At 42.1% G+C, this 19,701-nt stretch overlaps 1 protein-coding gene across 1 annotated transcript in view; it reads right to left on the bottom strand.

Annotated features, from left to right (window-relative positions):
* Positions 1 to 1,072: 1,072 nt before the first annotated feature.
* Positions 1,073 to 19,701, bottom strand: part of PRKCA (protein kinase C alpha) — a 104,770-nt gene continuing 86,141 nt past the window's right edge. The window contains exons 9-17 of the mRNA XM_088537722.1: positions 16,034 to 16,177; positions 15,460 to 15,633; positions 13,488 to 13,579; positions 12,335 to 12,397; positions 11,715 to 11,853; positions 7,450 to 7,530; positions 6,491 to 6,598; positions 5,012 to 5,152; positions 1,073 to 1,527 (exon numbers count right to left, since the gene is read on the bottom strand). Of these exons, the coding sequence (XP_088393848.1) occupies positions 1,363 to 1,527; positions 5,012 to 5,152; positions 6,491 to 6,598; positions 7,450 to 7,530; positions 11,715 to 11,853; positions 12,335 to 12,397; positions 13,488 to 13,579; positions 15,460 to 15,633; positions 16,034 to 16,177 (1,107 nt within the window). The 3' untranslated portion in view covers positions 1,073 to 1,362. The remainder of the gene's footprint in view (positions 1,528 to 5,011; positions 5,153 to 6,490; positions 6,599 to 7,449; positions 7,531 to 11,714; positions 11,854 to 12,334; positions 12,398 to 13,487; positions 13,580 to 15,459; positions 15,634 to 16,033; positions 16,178 to 19,701) is intronic.

Raw genomic sequence — 19,701 nt, 5'->3', positions numbered from 1 at the left:
CTAAACCTAAATCGTAGTATCATTGAACAAGAACTTTCACAAATAAAGCACAATTTGTTTTATAAAACTTTATAATACTCTTTATGCTTGATACGATTATGTCAATAATATAGATTTGTTTATTATTAACCCTTATTATTAAGAGTTATTACTAAACATGCAAAATTCATTGCATGAAGCATATGTAAAATGCATTAAATTCCCTTCTATCGATAAAACAATTGTTAGGTGCTTCTTCTTTCAGGCTTCATTATTCAACAGCCCCAAGTGTTCTAAATTAAAATTGATTAAGACTAATTCTCACCCAATTTTCAGAAGTTATTCTGGAGAAATCAGGAAGTCATCTGGGGCTGCGTTTTTTTGTTATTTTGCTATATATAATGCCTTGTTTCATTTACTGCCCTATACTGCAGTCGATAAATAAAACCAAGTAAATAAGATTTAAGGATTTACAATTTTGTTTTACATTCCAGCTTAGCAAATTTCAGAGCAAAATATTGGTATTAGTAGAACTGGTTAACAGTAAACTCGAGGAGTGGTGAAAATTAAATTAACTGAACAAACAATGGCACCCTGGATCACAGAATAATCTCACGGAGATTAAAATTCACAAAAATATTATTATAATTATTATTATTATTAAAGACAAAATTTCGCCCTTGAGTTTATCACATGCTACTTAGCAAAGATCCTAGCGATGTGGCCACTGCTGAAGATGGTTTAAATTTGGTGTTGCTTACAGGATTCGGTGTTGCCGCAGGGGCTACTTGCATTTTACCCCCTGTCACTGCCAGCTCCCCCTACCAGCTTGTTCCTCCCCTCTTTTTTCAGCAACAATTTCCAAGCATTTTCCCCATTGCCCTCTCCTCCCCTGGGAGGCCTCCCTTGCCCTGTGGTCACTTGTGCTCTTGTTCTCTTGAAGTCCCGGGATGAGGAGGAGGGAGAGGCTCCCTTGGGTCCCCTGCTCCTATATCACGGCATCCGCGTTTAAGGATTAAATATTCAAGTTTTTTTTTGTTTTTTTTTTTTAGATCAATGTTATATTTCTAACATAGTAGAGCGGAAAAGGGAGCAGAAGGATAGTGGAAGTTACAAAAACATATAACATACCAAAAAAGGGTAAACTTTAGATGAGTCAGTGGTGACTTGTAGCAGAATAAATGGGCACTGTATACTTCTTAATCTTCCATTAATGTAACATCTCAGTTGCAAAGCCAACATCCTGAATTAGTGGCCTTTCCCCCACCTTAAACTTCCTGACCCCACAATTTTCAGGCCCAAACGGAATCAACAAGGTAAAGGCCTAAAAATTCTAGGGTTCAGGACCATTCCCATTGTGCGATTTGTTCCTATTTTGCTGTTTCATGCTACATTTTGTAAAAGGGGGTGTACAAACTGGGGGTTGACATAAGAGAATCCTTCGAAATCCGTTTGGTCTATGTTAGCAATGACCAGCTGATCCGGAGGGGTTAACACTGGCTGTCCTCGCGTGAAGAATTTATCGAAGTTCTCAGCACCTTTGCCACACTGCAAGAAAGAAGCAAGAAAAAAGAAAGGCTGAACAGCAGCAGCAGTACAGCAGCAGTTTGACCTTTCTACAAATTCCTCAGCATAATTATAGGATTTTCCCACACTTTTTAGAAGTAGTTAAGATATGATTTTATTTTCTGAGTTTTTTTATCAAAAAAAATCAAGCAAATACAGATATTCTAATACATGAATTCTGATGTAAAGAATTGCAATATTTTGCATCCATCAATACGAAGTGAGAAGGCGAAGGGCTGAGATATCCAGAACTACTGAGATAGAGAACTGAGACAATGGCTTTATGGACGTGTGTTGGCAAGAGAGACTTTACCTGTCAGAGTGCTTGATTTGCCTTAAAACCTTTACATTGCAAAATTAACGTTTTGGGTTAACTTGTGATCCTTCACAAACTGCAGAAAGCTTGACCAAATTCATTTATATGCTTTGATTCTTCACTGCATAACTCTACACAACTCCTGTTAATCCTTAAACTTTAACTATACTGCCCTAACATTAACGTAGGGGCTCTTAAGGGAATTCAATTAAGGGAAATCAAGAGATGTGCGTAGCTCATATGCAGTCTTAAAGCAGCTCAGTTAAAATGCCCAGGGCTTTTGCACCTGGACATGCCATCCCATCCTATCCCATCCTATCCCATGGGAGCTCTTGCTGCCTTGGGCACAAGTTGTTGTTTTTTACTGCAGCTGAAAACCGCATGCTCAGGCCCGGACCGCAGCGCTCACAAAAGGCCAAATAAACCGGCAGGCAGAGGGACACTGCAACGGGTTAAGGACGAATGTTAGTTTGCTGTGGTCACCCAGGTGCTCACCGAATACCTTGCGGCCCACTGAAGCCAATGCATTTTGGTACCGAACCTCTGGAGAACAAGAACGGACACAGTTGAACTTTGAGATGGGGTAAAACTCTGCATTGTTTGAAAGTTGATGCATCTCCAAATTAGTCAGTCAAATTTGTTTAGAGGTAACACAGCCAATTGAAAGTGGCAACAAAAGGGGTATTTTTACTGGGAAGATTTTTTACTAAAAAGATGTTTTACAAACATGTCTCCTGCTTCCATAAAGTTATGGCCAGGCTGATTTTCTCAACAAGTGGAGGATCATCAAACGAGCTATATTAAACCCATAGTTCCTGACCCCATTAGATCCCACTATTGCTTATAGCAGTAGAACTGAAAAAAAAGCTCATGTGAAATATACGAATTTTTCATTTGAATGTAATCATTTATGAATAATTTTGCATTTTCAAGTATGTATTTTTCTTCATTTTAACATTGTTATTGTGAGTGTTAACACAATATGAAAGCAGAACTGAAAATATGTGACACTTACAAATCTTGTATTTACAAATGTGAGTAAAATGACCTTTTCATCAAGGTAAGAGTTGAGGGCTGTAGCCTGTGAAATGTCAGTCTGGAAGGGAACAGGTTTTTATAGGACATTTGTGCTTTATTTATTGTGGAAAGTGTCTCAGACTGTGAGCTTTTAAGCAAACTGCATGCAAATTCCTTAGTTTATTTATACTTTAATGTGTAACATCCTTATTAGCATGATGCTGCTTGGTCGATACAGGGTATTTACTTCTATGGACTTTCTATACCTTCTATATCAAGCCGAATACTGCACTGTGTAACTGCATAGTCTAAGGCCAAACACCATCCTTAGCTAAACTATCCAACTTTGTAACTGTAAATACAGTTTTACAAGTATTTGGTCTCTCTTCAGTGGTTGCCACTGATAGAACTAGAGAAAATGGCCAGAAACTGAAGCACCAAAAGTTCCAGAGGAACTTTAGGAAAAATTTCTTCCCAGTGAGGGTGACAGAGCACTGGAACAGGCTGCCCAGAGAGGTTGTGGAGTCTCCTTCTCTGGAGATCTTCAAACCTGCTTGGACGCAGCCCTGTGCCACGTGCTCTAGGTGACCCTGCGTGTGCAGGGGTTGGACTAGATGATCCCTAGAGGTCCCTTCCAGCCTTAACCATTCTGTGATTCTGTGATTTCCACACTAAAAATCTGAAACGAATTATTTAACTGCTCTTTATACCATGTAAGATACCCCACAATATTGGCTGTATGCCACAGAAGGGAACTTTTGGTAAAATTTTCCATATTTAACATGTTTATATGCTCCTAAGATTAATAAAGCATTTGAGCAAGTTAACCTAGGTGGAAGTTAAGGTATTTAGATATCTAACACTTGAATCCACAGGGGCTTAAGGCTTATTCCCGTGGCAATGCAATTCCCTGACCAGTTGCCCCTAGCAAAGTTTTTTGAAATAAAACAAAACAAACCCCGTAACTATGTCCACCTCTATAAACGGATTGTGGTTCTTGTGCTGATTCTATTTATATTGATTTTAGAAAGCAAAAAGCAATCACAGCATGTTGCTAAGCCAGTTATACAAAGGGTATGAAAATATCAGGCTTGGATTTTAAATGACGTTTGAGAAAATCAGGCTTCATGTGAATGCCTGGACTCTCTCAGTATATTTTATTAGCAGCCTCTATAAAATAAAGCAAGTCATGATCAACAGCGCAGCTGTTCTGCACAGGGCCCATAATGTGCAACAAGGTGTCGTGATGGATGCAAGGTCTATTTCGAGCTTTTAGCACCTCTGTGCTGATGATACTTTTTAGCACTCAGCTCCTTAAATAATAAAATTTACAGCTGAGAAAGTAGATGTGCCTTAATATCAGCTTTAATTTTGCCATAAAAAGCATGTAATGAAAAGCTTTTATTCTTGTATCCAAATATTTTTTCTTTTCATGTCCATAAAGTATGGCACATACTGAAAGAAACTCTGCATTATCTTCAAATTATATTACACAACCGTTCTTGCAGTAAGGGCATCTTTTCACTTGTTTGGATTTCTAAAATATTCCTGTGGATACAAATATGGGAAACAGTAATAAACATTAAAAACAAATGAGATAACTGAATTGCGGGAGGTGCCATGTGTCACTACAGGAAATTGTTTGTATCTTTTCTTTGAAAATTGATGGAGGGAAAAATCTGTATTATTCACAGAATCACAGAATGCTGAAGGTTGGAAGGGACCTCTAGGGATCATCTAGTCCAACCCAAGCACATGCAGGGTCACCTAGAGCACGCGGCACAGGGCTGCGTCCTGCAAAGTCAGCAGATTTGAGCTCTTTCATTCTCAGAGGGGAAATGCAAAAGCCTTGTGCAGTGCAGTCCAACGAGGAGGAACCCTACCCTGCACCGCGTCCATGTCCGGTCAGGAGGCGCAACACAGTGAGACAAGGAGCAAGCTAACCTGCATCAGGATGCTACACGTTGCAAAAGCATCAACGAATTTACAGATTGACCTGTTGTAACCAAAATGTCTAATTTTAGAAGCGTCCTGGATCTGCAGCAGCACCAAGCCAGCTTTAATCAAACCCCATGGAAAAGCAGGAGTGTGGATGACACACGGAGCCAGGGAAGCATTTTGCACCTCACTCACCACTTTAGGCTTGAAAGGCGGCTGGATCTCTCTGTTTTCCAGCTTTTCCCAGTCAATTCTCCTGAAGAAAGCATGCTCTCTGATGTCTCTTTCACCTTCAAGGCCGCAGCCGAGGCGTTTCGCGGGATGTTTAGTCATTAGCTGTCAAGGAAGAAAACACCAAACGAGCGAATGTGACACGGGAGCGACAGCGTGACAGATCCTGCTACAGATCGCAGCTACTGCTTCTCTCCTTGAGATGCAAATTGGTAATAAAACTGTTATGAAAAGCTAATTCTTTTTTTGAAGACTACTTTTATCTTTTGATGGCTGCATGTCAGCAGCAGAGGCTGCACCGTGGAAGTTTCCTCCTTAGGCAACGTCTGGCACCGCGTGCGCGGGGCTCGTCCCGGCTGCCGCGGACCTGCTCCCACATTTAACCTCTGCTCCCTCCGTTTGGCCCTGCACATCTCCAGAACAGCTTCTGCCCTGCCTCGACAAGCAATTACACTTAATAAATTCCATTATATAAAGTCGTATGAAGTACAACTTTCCTTTAATCTTTCTGGGCATGTTCAGGACATCTCATTACAGAGCCTACAATTTCTTGGCACCCAGCTGACAATATCTAATCTGTGTTTCCTCTCTCGCATCCTTAATGCCATCACGAGCAGTACTAAACCCAGCTGCAGAGATAAAGCACACTTGGATAAAAGAAAAAACAAAAAGCAACCGCATTGCACACTTTGAAGCAGTTATGTGCTAATTAACAGGCCCCTCAGAGTATTGCCTGTCAATTAATACGAGCATTAGGAACTGAGCAATGCAGCCTTCAGTGCTCAGTGCCAGGATGGTGGGGACTTTTTAAAGCTCTTTTGCATGTTATATAAGATTAATATGTTGTTAGGAGCTATACCTTAACACATCCTTTTAAAACCTCAGTTTTAGTCTCTTAGCCTCCATCCAAATGTTCATTTGATCCCATTCCAAGTCCAAAGCTAAAATATAAAAGATGGAGGCAGCCTGCAGGAAGCAGACTGTGCTCTGTGACAGGACCACATCAGTCTTTGATTCTATAGCAGCTCTGGTTATTTTTGCTAACTTGTCGAAAACCCTTGCTTTGACAGCAGGCAATCCCAGAAAACTGGGATAACGATTCCAGCTGCATTAACTGTTGGAACGCGATGTCCCCGTCCCCAGCTTGCCACCGGCTCCCGGCTTCAGAGCCCAGAGCCCAGCCCGGCACAGCCCAGGTCCACTGACAACTGAAGCCCCGAGTTAACCTCTTAATTTAAAGCAGACCTCAAAGGTGCCGGATCTCAGATTTGACCCTAAAGAGGAACAGTTGAAAACTCATCCGTGACACCAAGCAATGACAGCCATAACACACTATAGCTTAATGCAGCCCGACAGGAGTTGTGCTTAGAAATATTACGTCTGACATGTTTTGCCAAAAAGACTGCCGAAAAGAAACCTTGTGATGAAAAATATCTTTCTCACCCCCTTGCAGATGGAGACGGCTTCTTTGGAGAGTGATTTTGGATAGGAGACATTATGCTCCATTATGGACTGGAAAAGTTCATCTTCATCTTCTCCATCAAATGGAGGCTGTTAAAAATAAATTGCGGGTTAATTATTATTATTTTTTAATAAGCCCACTTCTGTCCTTACAATGGCACTTGGTAAATTCACTGAAAGTCACTTGCATAAACTTTCTGCAATTCAGGACAGTAATTGAATTCCTTTAAGTTGCTTTTTATCATCTATTTAGTGCAATACCGAGTTGCTTTTCTATTTCAGTGACTAAGAGAGCAGCGTCTCAACCATGCAGAAAAAGGGGTCTGTAACTAAGTGTATTTCTCGTGGGGAGACTCATACTTTACCCCTAGGACACACAATGCAAAAAGCCTATTTTTGTGATTTAACTGCAAAGCAGAGCATATAAACAGTATTTTTCTACCCTGTGGTTTCACACAACAGAATGCTACTCCTTCCATCTGACATGCATTTTCCCATTCAAGTGCCTCCCATTCAGGGTTGATGATGGCTATTCCTAACATCATTTCAGGACAAAGAAACCCCCCTCGAAGGCAGTGCCTGCTTGGGTGGGTGCGCTGTGAAGAGCCTAAATACACTCAGAGGAGGCAGAGACAGGCAAGATGCCCAGAGATGATGCTGGCAGGAGAGGCCACAGGCTCCGAGGCTTCAGCAACCCTCCTGTGGCCATCGCAGCAGCGGCGGCTGCAGGAGAGAGCGCCCGGGAGCTCTGCGGTGCCCCTGGGCACCCCCAACACGCTGCACGTGCGAACCAGGGGACAGGGGCCATCCTCAGCACGGGGCAAGGCACGGTGAAGGGCAGGAGGCCATCGGTGGCCTTGGAAAGGAGCAGAAGCTCCAGCTGGTACTGGACGCCTGGGGGAACGGGCAAGGTGAGGAGCACGCAGCTCCGCGGCTCCTACCTGGCCGGCCAGCATCTCGTAGAGCAGCACTCCGTACGCCCACCAATCCACCGACTTCCCGTAGGGCTGGTACGCGATGATCTGCGCGATTACACAAAAACACAAAGCAATGTTAACTAAGGTTCGGTCTTGCGACACGCGAGATAAATACGGACCTACAAACCAGCTTGCTAAGGTCCCAAAGGCCCAAATTGCAATCCTGATCACCGAGTGAACGTCAGTGAGGTTCACAGCCTGCACACAACGTCTCTCACAGGTCTATGGGCTGATTTAAAAAGCACGTGTGGCGTTTTGGGATGAGTGACTACATCTACAACACAGGAGAGGCCCAGCCAGTTGCAAATATAAGTATCCACCCTCCTGCATCTCTCGGTACCCAAGAAACCTGGCAAATCTGGCTCTTAGGGAATTGAAGGATCCGCATTTGAAGGCAAAGGAGGAAGGAGAGCAGCACAGTGTAAAAGATGAGACAAAATCTTTATGCATTTTGTCAAAATGTCAAATCGTGAGACTTGACTTAGAAATTATCAATAATTAAGAGTTCAAGTTCTTTTCAATATTCATATTTTTGTCCTCCTCCGAAAGGAATCAAAATTTAAGAGCAAAACCCTGAAAACCTTCATTACATTTTTCCCAAGCTACATTAATAACACACAATTTCTGTACAAAACCAGATCCCATTTTCACGGAAAAGGGTTTCCGCTGTTCAGACTAATGGAAATGTCAGGTATTCTGCACCCTCTGGGTTCATGTCTGACTCACACACCAGCCCAAACTGAACAGACGGAGGAGGTGCCGCACGGGCACCCGGCCTGCACGGCCCCTCGCCCTGCGCTCTCTATCCTCAGGGTCCCTGCAGGAACCAACGCTCATTTACTGCAGAGACGCACTGAGAGGGGCATTAAAAAGCTGTTTTAAGGACACACGTGCTCCCAGAGCCCCTTCCAAAGAACTGTGAGGTTTGTTGTTGCCTTTCCTCCCAATAAAAGAGCCTGCAGGGGCTGTCTAGGATGGGCAGATCCAGGCCAGGCTCCCGTTTTCCCTCCAGCTGGGGCTGCCAGCCCCTCAGGAGCTGCACATTCTTTGCTGGGATGATAATGGCAGGTGAATTACAAAGTACCGTAGTGTCTCTTAGCACAGAATATCAGAATCAACCACACTTCGACATATATTGCATGGAGGCAGCAGCAAGTTTCTCAGGTGATAGGTCCTACAGAAAGGCAATCTTTACCAATCACCTTTGAGCAGTAATCACAGCAATTTGGCTTTTTACTACGTATTTAGGATGCTTGTTTCATGTAACAGCGGTTGATGTACCGGGTTCCTCTGCTTGCAATTACTGTTCGCCACTAAGTACTCAGAGGTCCATTTGGAGTTAATGCTGCTGCTTCAAAGACCAAACACCTTCAAAATTTTATCCAGAAAAAAAAACACTTAGAAAATGTTAAAAGGCTTCATCCTCGGCCCTTTGCCACAATCCCTCCTCACCCGGTGTATTTTATCAACGAGCTAGGGACATTTTTGAGGTCATTAAATTATAAGGGCAGAACGTGTTGCAGGGTCCCTGCACTCCCATGCATGTGGTCACTGTAGGAAGGTTTTCCTTCAATGAGCAATTGATGAAAAGATTCCCAACAGCAAGAGGGAAAACGCCGCTGCGCAGGAGGCGCCGCCGTCTCGTCTCGGTGAAGCGGCAGCCTGGGAAGCTGCTTCTTGCCTGTTCTCAGAGAGCTCAATGGGAGGATTAAGGAGAGGAAATCTTTTTAATATGATAATGCAATGTCATAAAATGAAAGTGGTAACAGAGCTGCGGCTTAATGACACTGTTTGTTTAACTAGCAACAGGCAGGCCACAATCGGGCTGCTCCTGACAGCAGCCTCATCAGCACCCGCGATCTGCCCCCATTAGCTCTGCCTTGGTGGGGGAACATCAGGCAGAATCAGTGAGACAGGATGAACCGGAGAAACATTCCTACATTTAACCTCACATGTGGTCAGACTTGGGGAAACGCTGCAGAAACGTTGTCCTGTGATGGTGGAAGACAGAGCAATCCCATCTGCAAGCACAACTTGGGATATCAGGGAATAAATAGCGGGAATAAACATCTCCCTGCATGGGCAGAGCAGCAGCTGACCTTCCCTTTCCCTCCTTCTCCATCACTAACACAGACTATTGCCTTCTGCACCTCCTGCATTTGAAACTCCCCCGCTGCCCACCTCTGAGGGTATTTTCAGAGCTCTGCCTCCCTGGATTCTGCGATTCAGGCGCTCGGGAAGAGCCCAGGGGAGCTTCCCGCATCCCATCGGCTGGGCAGAGGGGTGCCGAGCGCTGCTGCTCTCTCTGCCCCCGAGGAAGGCAGAGTTTAGAGCAGGACACACAGATTAATACCAGCAATTTGTAGGAAAGTTTGGATCCTTGCAGCTCGCGGCTGGAAGCCGGTTGGGATGAAAGGATTACATCCCAGAGGCAAGAGGCAAAGTCCTCTGTGAGCATGTCTTAGGTCTGCTGAAAAACTTAAAGCGTAGTTATTAAAAGAAATAAATATAACTGGCACAAGAAACAGTAAAAAGTGCCCTTTCCTGGCTTGTGTAATATCCCTAGATTTGCTACTCATGAAGCTTCTGGGTATCTGGTCCCTCTGTCTCCCTCTCCCCAAGAAGACATGGAGTATTCACCGATTTCAGGGATATTACACCACAAGGACCATAAATGTTCATGTTCAAGCTCAGTCTCTCAGTGAATATGCACTAACTAATCACTCTGACCCCAGACACGGTCACACTGCGATGCCACCAGCTCAACCTTCCCACATGCCCCAAACTCCGCAGGGATGGAGGGAGAAGGTTAAATGCAGTGTGTTACGGAATAAAAAATGTTGACCCAGGCAACCATTGAGAAAGGGACGCAGCATTTTAAAGTGTCCTGAACCCGCACGCTGGGTCACTCACTGCTTTTGAGAAACAGAGATTTTATTTCGTTCCTTTTGCCAGGCTCAGAGGTTTGGGCTATTCCAGATCCCTCTCTCCGAAGCGGCCCCTGCTCCTCCTGGCAGCAGGGAGCTGAGCGTGCAGGCGCTCACTCATTATAATCCATTACAAATTCTAGCCCACAAAAATATGCCGAAATGCTCCTGCAGGCAAAACATGTTCCTTACTTTGAAGTTTATCACGCAGCCTAATTTAGTAATTTCTCAGTCACAGTAATGTCTTCAGAAACTAAAGCAAATCAGCCATCTAAATAAAAGAAAATCTGCCTGAAAGATAATATAAACAAAGGGTAATTTCCTCCCTGTTATCTAGTGTTTTGGTAAAAGGTTTATTTCTTTAGGTGAAATTTCCAAGTAAAGTGAAATAAATCATTCCGACATTGACCCACATGGATCGTTCTGAGCACTGAGTACCCGTTCCTGGATGTTAATTGGCACAAGCCTATTGCCACAGAAAGGCCACTTTATAATTTGTTTTTCATTTGTATTTTGACAGGGAAAAATGCATTATTGCTCTCAGGGCTCTGACATCTTGTTGCAAGCAGAAGCAATTTGTGAAAAACACAGGTTCTTTTAATATATAATATTTCATTCTGGAAAGCATGAATTAGCAACTGAAAAAAAAAAGAAAAAAACCCAAACCCTAACTATTTTTCATTCCAGTTTCACAGAGATGACAGAATTTGCCTCAGACCCTAATTTACTTGTCCATGTGTAAATCTCCTGTTCCAACAAGCATCTGGCTGCAGCCAGAGCTGTTGCAGACAGCGATGCCTCCCGACGTGGCGCTTCTCGCATCGGCATCCGGCCGCTTAGGTTCAACTGGCGGCCGAGCAAATCAGGGCTCCTGAAAGCTCAGGATGCTGGAGACGCTGGAGAAAAATGTCAAGGCCTCATCAAGTCCCTGCTGAGAACCAGTGACAAGCTTGTGATTTGCTGCACAATGCTGTATATATGGATGTATACAGGTATATATGTGTATGTACAGCTGTGGGGACCCAAGAAAGATGCACTAAAGAAGCTGGATTTCCTCCTAACCACCACTCTGTTGACCTCATCACCAACCTCAGCAGCATCTGCTAACTCTCTCTAGCTTCACAAATTAAAGCAGAAACCCTTGTACATTAAATACTTCCAGGCTATGAATTTGAAATCAGAAGGTGGTAATCCCATTTATTTAGTCTGCTGCTCCTAGGAACAAAACCTTAAAATTTGATCTCACGTTTTGACCATTTCCTTCTGAGAGCCTCTAAGGTTCTCAAAAAGCTCCGCATTTACCTCTGGCGCGATGTAGTCCGGAGTGCCGCAGAAGGTCCTGGTCGTTACCCCATTCAACATATGTTCTTTGCACATTCCAAAATCAGCAATTTTAATGTGTCCTTCGGAATCCAACATCACGTTATCTAATTTCAGATCTCTGTGAAGAACCACGGAAATTTAATGTTAATGTTTAGGATCAAGCAGGGCCAACTTGTGAGAGCAGCAGTGGCGGATGCACGTGCACCGCAGCCCGAAGCGACCCAGCACCTCCCTGCAGCCACGGCAGGGCACAGGAACGACCAGAAGCCCTGAAACTGAAGAATTAATGAAGAGATGGCAGTATACAAATAGGAGCACACTGACATTGGGACTTGGAACGCGTATATTTATAAAAAGTGATGCACAAATGCACAAGACGATGTTTTACAATTTCAGGAGCTTTCAGCTAAGTACAGACACCAGGAGAGCGGCCCAGCAAAGCCGAGAACTTGGTTTACAGCACAACAAGACATCCAAAAAAGCACAAGGATGACTGCATTTTATAAGATGTTTTTATAAATGCTCGAAAAGTCAAGTAAATCAAACCTTTAAGGACCTTAAAATTAGTTTAGTAATGACCTGCATCAGATTATACTCACCTATAAACAATCCCTTTGTTGTGGAGAAAGAACAGCCCAATTGAGATCTCGGCTGCATAGAACCTGCATGAAAAAAATAATGATCAGACTTCTTACTATCTCTTGATTTTTCTCTGACAAAACATTAGGCAATGCATCATGGCAAAGAATGATAAGATTAGATGATTAAATACATATTATAGAGAGATGTCATAAAAGCCACCTTAGTTCAGCTGGACTTCAATAGATACATTTAATTTAGAGTATTTGATGATAAAATAATGTAGAAAAAAAAGGAAATTCCTCCCTAGACCTGAAAACCTCGGCGCAGTGCAGCACAGCACGTTTACCGAAGTGATCAGGTTGTGGCGGGATGGGCCGTTATCTTTAATCACGTATTGATACTGCATTCATGATGCAGCTTGACTTACATTGCAACTCAGATGGTATTAAATCATTTATAGAAATAGTATGCCCTTCTACAGTCTGTTAATGGATTAATTACATAACCCTAATTAAAATGATTACCATATAAAATATAATTGCTGGATGCAGTTAAAGGACATATAATATTGATGGATGTTTGGGGTCAGTTACTCAGGAGCCGTGCAAATGATAAGCAAGAAGATTATTTAAAGACACAGTTAATTTTTAGCTTACTATAAGGAAAAAGAAAGTGTAGCTCTGAAACAGGGGATCAGAGCTGGCTGGGAACACGGGCTCTGCAATAGGGGCTACTGGCAGGAGTTGCCACTGAGCAGCTTAGTTGCCAATGGATCAGTGGCAAGTTCCATTAGAAATCAAAACTATTGTTGCACCAGCTAGTTTTTATTTAGCACTTACTGAAATTTTCATTAACATCACAAATATTTACAGTTAGAAGCCTTTTAAGTTGTGTACGAGTACTACGAAAATGAGAAATGATTTATCTTGTAAACCAGCATTTTTTATGAGTCTATTTCTACTGCCTTTCCCAGTAACCTTACTTCAGACTGAAATGTTCTACTCATTTTTTAAACACTCACTTTAAAAAGCAATATAAGAACACCAAATAACATTTTTAAATTCCCCTGAACTTCAGTTTTAACCTAGAAAGGTTCTATTAGTGTGATCGATAAATCTAATCCTAATTAAGACTTATGACATGATTTAAGCGTGTAAACATGACACTCACACTGCTTGTGGCTCCTTAAACTTTCCCACTTGCTGAATGTGATACATGAGGTCACCACCATTCACATACTCCATAACAAAATAGAGACGGTCCTAGGAGACAGCATTAAAGAAGCACGTGGATACATTAGACATAACGTCCTATGTATTCCTCAGCAAAAAACTCACTGCTACAGTATTACAAATCTGTTAAGATTCTTGGGATTGGTGGTACCTTCTGGCAAAACCAAAGACAGGGAAATGGAAGTGGACTGGTTTTTAGTTGTCTATGGTGTTCCCAGAAGTGTCGTGAACAGTTTTGTCTGAAGTCCATCTCTCTTAAGTACATGTGAAAAATAATTAAAGATGGTTGAAAATTCTTGCCTTGAGACTACTTCCAATCCTTCCATTAAGTCTTACTTAGGAATATGGATGTATTTTTTGGATTATGGAAAGAAGGCAACAGGAAAAGTATTGATAGGGTTTCCAGAAGTATCAGATTTTGAGTCTTTAACTGTGTAAATTACAATTTTCAGATAACCAAAAGTGACTTAAGTAAAAACACTCCTTTTATGCCCTTCAAATAATCTGTATCTTTTATTTACAGAGCTGATTTTGGACACCTAATTTGAAAATTCTGGTGGTAACACTATGGCATGCTGATCTTCTGCGGTTATAACAGGATCCAGATAGTGCACAAGACGCATTGCTAGTCTTCTTTCCAATTACAAAAGACACATTTTTGGCTTCCTCTCAATTGCCTTTATTTATTTTGGATAGGATCATTATCCTGAAGTATTTAAATAAAGTTCTGCTCCACTTTTCAGATGGCAAAGAGATTCAATTCTAAGATGCTTTAGTTTAACCTCTCCTCCCTCTCTTTCCTCAGGAGCATTGATTGGAAAAAGAAAAAAGTCTCTAATCTTCCAATAACTAAGACATTTGCATAAATTTAAATGCTGTGATTTCAATAGATGAGCCATGGGCAAAATGATTAATTGGTTGGATCACAACTATAGAATTTATTTTTTATATGAATTGTCCATTATAAAATCCATGGCAACAGAAGTGTGAAAGAAAAAAGAGCTGCTAAAAACGCTAACAAAAAACATCAAGTTTTTCTACAGTCACACAGTTTATGACATTTCTTTTCTTATCTAATTTCTCATTTTTATAGCTAATACTAATGTTTCACAGTGCCAAGAGTGAATTACTGAACACTTACAAAAACACGAAGCAAATGAAGCAAAGGTGTTTGTTAATAATTCATTTAGCTCTTTATGTGGCTCTATTGCTCCTGTATGTGATCATCCAAAAAGAAATTATTAATATGAATAGAGAAAATGCTAGACGTTTGGGTTTTTTCCAAACGGTTTTGGTTCACACCCCAAAGCCTCCTGAGAAGCACCTGCCTCCCATGGAGTTTTCCATGGGATCTAAGATATGGTCGAGCTGCCCCGTGCAGAGCGGCCGTGCAGGCCCTCCTGAGCGACTGCTGTAATAGAGGGAAATGCCCTTTTGGTGTAATTATGGGGAAGGAAACGCTTTCCCCCTTGCCATGGCTGCCAGAAAACTAGATGAGATCCATCAGTGTTGATTCACGACTAATCACCTCGTTAGATAATAAGAGCCATTAAGACTTCACCAGTATGACCCTCAGATCCTTTAAGATATTTAGGAACCTCTGGGAATCCACATCTGAGGCTCTGGGCCTGGCAGAACACACTTACATTAAATTTATAACTTATCACATTGGTCTGCGTGAACTGCTGTATGAAGACAAACCTTAGAAACCTAAGGTTTTAGGTTTAAAATGAAAGCAGGCTTAATGGCTAAAGATAATTGCAGGGGTTATCACCAGCTTCACCATTCCCTGCGTGAGGAAGCCCTATGATATACAGGTTGGACAATAATAAATGGCATTGGAATGATAAAATACACAATGATAGAGCATGGAAAACATCAAGGAGGCAGGAGAGACGGAGCTCACGTACGATCGTCTGGAAACAAGAGTGAAGCTGTGTTAGGAAAGGCGGCTTATCCTGCAGCGCTAGGACACGTTTCTCAACCATCGTGCATTCGACGTCATCGTCCTGAATCACCACGTCCTTCTTCAGTATTTTGATTGCATAGAGCTCCTCTGTCTCCTTCCTGTCCGCCAGCATCACCTGCACGCAGACAACAGGATGAGAATCCTGCTCGCTGCCCGGGAAGGAAGGATTTCAGGTCAGTGTTTCCCGATATCCGCTGGCACCAATGAGGGTGGCTTCTGGAACTGACCTGGGGGGAATGTCAACCCCTTAGGTTTAATTTACTTGAATTTGCCTAGACGGGAGGATCCCAAAGTCGGGAAGTGCTTCTTGCATCCTGCTTGGCAGGCTGGAGTGACCTGCAAGGAGCACATCCCATCCCAGCCTGCAGGTTCCCAGGGATCCCCTGCTCTGCCTTCCAGAAAAAACTCTCCCTCAGGAATGCACATCCCAAAGAGCACTTGTCATGCATTATTTCCCAAGGAAAAAAAAAAAAAAAAAAAAGAATGCAAGTGGAATACTTATCCCGAATCCTTACTTTTCCAAAGCTCCCCTTCCCGAGCACCATGAGGAAGTTGAAGTCGGTGAGCTTCACCCTGTCCAGGTTGTTGGAGGGCACGCTCGACACCCTGTCTTCTGTTGGAGTAATGACTTTGTTACCAGCGGGCCCCAGTTTGGCTTTCTGGAGGACACACGGACACACGGACACACACAGAGACAGGGCGGTGAGGAGGGCGGCCCGTGCGGAGCCATTCCCGGCAGGAAGGCTGCGCGAGCGAGCGGCAGGCGCGAGCTCGGAGCCTCATTCCAGCACTACTTTTGACATCGTTGAGTGAACCAAAGGGGACAACTGTGTTCATGGATAACCAGATAAAAGCAGATGTGCTTATCTGGTTAGCAGAGCAAAAACCAAAGCCAAAACCAAAGCCAAAGGAAAAGAAACATCACTTATTTTCATGCCAAAAGCAGGCTTATCTGGTGTTTTTGTTTTGAAATACGAGAAGTGCTCTTTAAAAATGTCATGCTATAACCAACATAGTACTTGAGGATATAAACAGTATCTTTACTATATTCGCTTTTAAAATGTTATATATAAAGTCAGTCTGCATAGCAAGAGTTAGGAAGTCTTTGACATGCATTAGGAAAAACAACCTCCATTAAAATAAAAACAACATATGGGAATTAATGCAGATGAATATGGCCACTTTCAAACTAGCATTACAATCAACTTTGATTTTCAATCAAGCGTTGATCTGGAAAAGGGAGGAAGGGAAATATTACATACAAAAGTTCTGTCTTGGCAAGACAGCCTGGTTTGCAGAAGGTTGCAACAGTCTCAGTATTTCATATGAGACACCACATAATTGCTCAAGTAAGTTGCATTTCAAATCTCAAAGTTAACAGAAGAGAAAAAAGTAAGACTCACCGAAACATAATGCAGGTTACAACATAATATCCCCTTTTTCCCCCCTCAAACATCCCATATATCAGCAGAAGCAAAGCCAAGAAGGTTTAATAACAGCATTACTTTGGGACATAAATGTCTTTTCCCAAATATCTATTACATCGGACTGGCAAATGATCTCTCACAGTTTTAATTTGCTCTGTGTTTGACATATGCCTGACATTAAAGTGTAACAGCTTTTTTCAGTACAATGCAAAAGGACAGTAGTTGCCTACTGCCATCATTTTACATGTTAAAAAAATATCCAAGTATAAAAACTAAAGTATATTCAAAACCACCTTAAAAGCTTGGCTAGCGCAGTCCTCTCAGCACTACTTACACCAAGTTCCAGAGCTACCAGAACAAGATTCAGCTCCTGGCACAGAAGCAAGATCAAGCAAGCTGAAGACCTTACACATCCCAAGTGAACCACGCACAGTTGGATGGGACAGTAAGACCTCACTGGAAAAGAAGCCCTGGAAGATGCAGAAGATGCAGCACCTTTTACCCGCTCTCAAGAAGCAGCTACTGTGCAGATCTGCATGTTACTTATTTCATGATGAAGTATCAGCCAAAACGAAAACATCTCTTATGAGCTTGAGGAGCGCTTCTCTACTCAGCAGAAATCAGAGATTCGTCCATAATCATCCTTCATGTTGATGAATTAAAGGAAAGCTTCAACTCTGCCTTTTTCTTATGGTCAATAAAAACACAGCTGTGATTTTGTCAACAGCTTATATGTTAACAGTTATATGTACGCAGACTTGTCTAATTACGTACTGTAATAAGGACTACATATTTTTGTACTCTTTAAAGAGTATTTGTTGTGTTAATTACATTACTGCTTACAGGAAAGGGATAATTGTTGCTAATAATTTTACACCTATCAAATAATTGCTCTTTCCTTTATCAACAGTATTTGCTGAAGGTCACACTTTTTGATACTAACTTCCACATGTCATAATCATACAGCTCTTGCATAAAGAGGTTATTGAGTACTTGCACTGATTCAAAAAGTTATTTTTATAGATACAAAAAATAGATAACATACATATATCCCTTGGAAAAAAAAAAAGTTATCTACTTCAAATGATTCTAACCAGCTGTGTTCCTTAACCAGGCAATGACTCATTTGCTTTGTTAGGGAACTTCAGTGGGTGACATCTCCGCGTTCCCACTGCAGGAGCCCGTGAGGCTGGGAAGGTTCCGAAGCCCTGGGCAGCAAACCAGAACCATGCACACATGCACAGAGATGAGGAAACCTGGGAAGAGTTCTGTGAACTGCACGCTATAGCATAAAAGAGAATTGCTTCCCTAAATCCAGGAGTGTTCATTTCTTGCTCTAAAACACAGAGGAATTAATTTGTTGATGAGAGAGCTTTGTTAGAAAAAAATCCCACACTTCCCAGCTTTTTGTATACCTTATCTTGTGGGAGACATTGTTTTTTATGTACAATGCAATTTTTATCTCATACTCAGATGGAGAACAACAAATGAAAATTGTTGCTGGAGCACAGCCAAGGAGAGGAGCACAATAAAAATAATTCCCCTAAATGATATACTACACTTGGGCTCTTTCTAGCATGACTGAACTTGCAAATAGCACAATCCTACTTGAATCTACCCCTTTTTATTTCCTGATGCTAAATCTCACTGCTGTTAACCATGGCATCCAAACACTGGATTCATTTGAGATGTACTTTCGGACTGCTTGGATTGATACCTCTGATTTAAAAAAAACAACAATATTGTTACAACAGAGCCAGCTTGCAGCAAAGAAACCAGGAAAACAGCATGTTAAAGATAAATTAGTCTGCACTGCTAGCAGAAGTGTTAATCTTAAAAGAAAACAAGACATGCACATCATCTTACTTCCTTTGGTTTGGACGCACCTTATCTCGGCCAGTTCTTTTACCCTGGAAAAGGGTAAAAGGTGAGACACACCTTTCTACCATCATGAGACATACTTTGTATATCCAGCCTGATCTCTTAAACCGTGCTTTTATAATGGAATGGTATAAAATAAAAATTATAGCAAGTTACATTGTGTTACAGTAGAGAGGTTTATGGAATTCTGTACGTGTTTTTTGAAAAAGGTATCCCTGGTTTTATAGTGAAAAGGTTTTCAAATGTTTTACAAAAATGTAAGCGTAATAACTGTCCTTTTCATATATGTATAAAAAATAGCCTTCTCTGAAACCTCATGGTAAGTGTGAAGCAAAGAAGAAAAATGAAATGATTTAGAAGATACTTGTCCCTCATTGCTCCCAATTTCCAACTGCAGTGAATGTTCTTTTTGAGTCTTTTCTCTGCCCACGCGGTCACATGGATGGTGAATGAACACTGGAGCAGCACAGAACGCTGCTGTCTCCAGTCTCCATCACGAAATAAATCACCATTTTGATGGAACGAGGGTCAGAGATCTTGTCATGACGCTGCACCATCTCTGTCTCACACCACAACGGATTTTCCCCAGCAAAACGCCCTGCCCGTGGAAGAAGCCATCTCCTGTTGAGCTTCCTTTTACCCAGTTCTTTAAAATAATCCTAAATTATAGCAATTCCTCACTGCTCGTAGCATATTTCTCAAAGAAACAATAAAATGTGTAGTGAGGAGGTAGCCGAGGAAGAGCAACATCCAAGTTTCACCTCTACAACCCAGATTTCGGTTGCAAGATGAGGCTCAGCCAAGTCTGAACCTCACAGGGAGCAGGCGAAGAGGAGAAACCAAAGATATCAGTCCCGGGGAACGACAAAAAGCTG

The sequence above is a fragment of the Tinamus guttatus genome, unplaced genomic scaffold, assembly GCF_059628265.1.
Source record: "Tinamus guttatus ecotype Peru unplaced genomic scaffold, ASM5962826v1 Tinamus_guttatus_pri_ptg000045l, whole genome shotgun sequence".
In the NCBI taxonomy this organism is placed as follows: Eukaryota; Metazoa; Chordata; class Aves; order Tinamiformes; family Tinamidae; genus Tinamus; species Tinamus guttatus.
The sequence above is the reverse complement of the archived record's forward strand: the minus strand, read 5'-3'. Positions and strand labels throughout refer to the sequence as shown.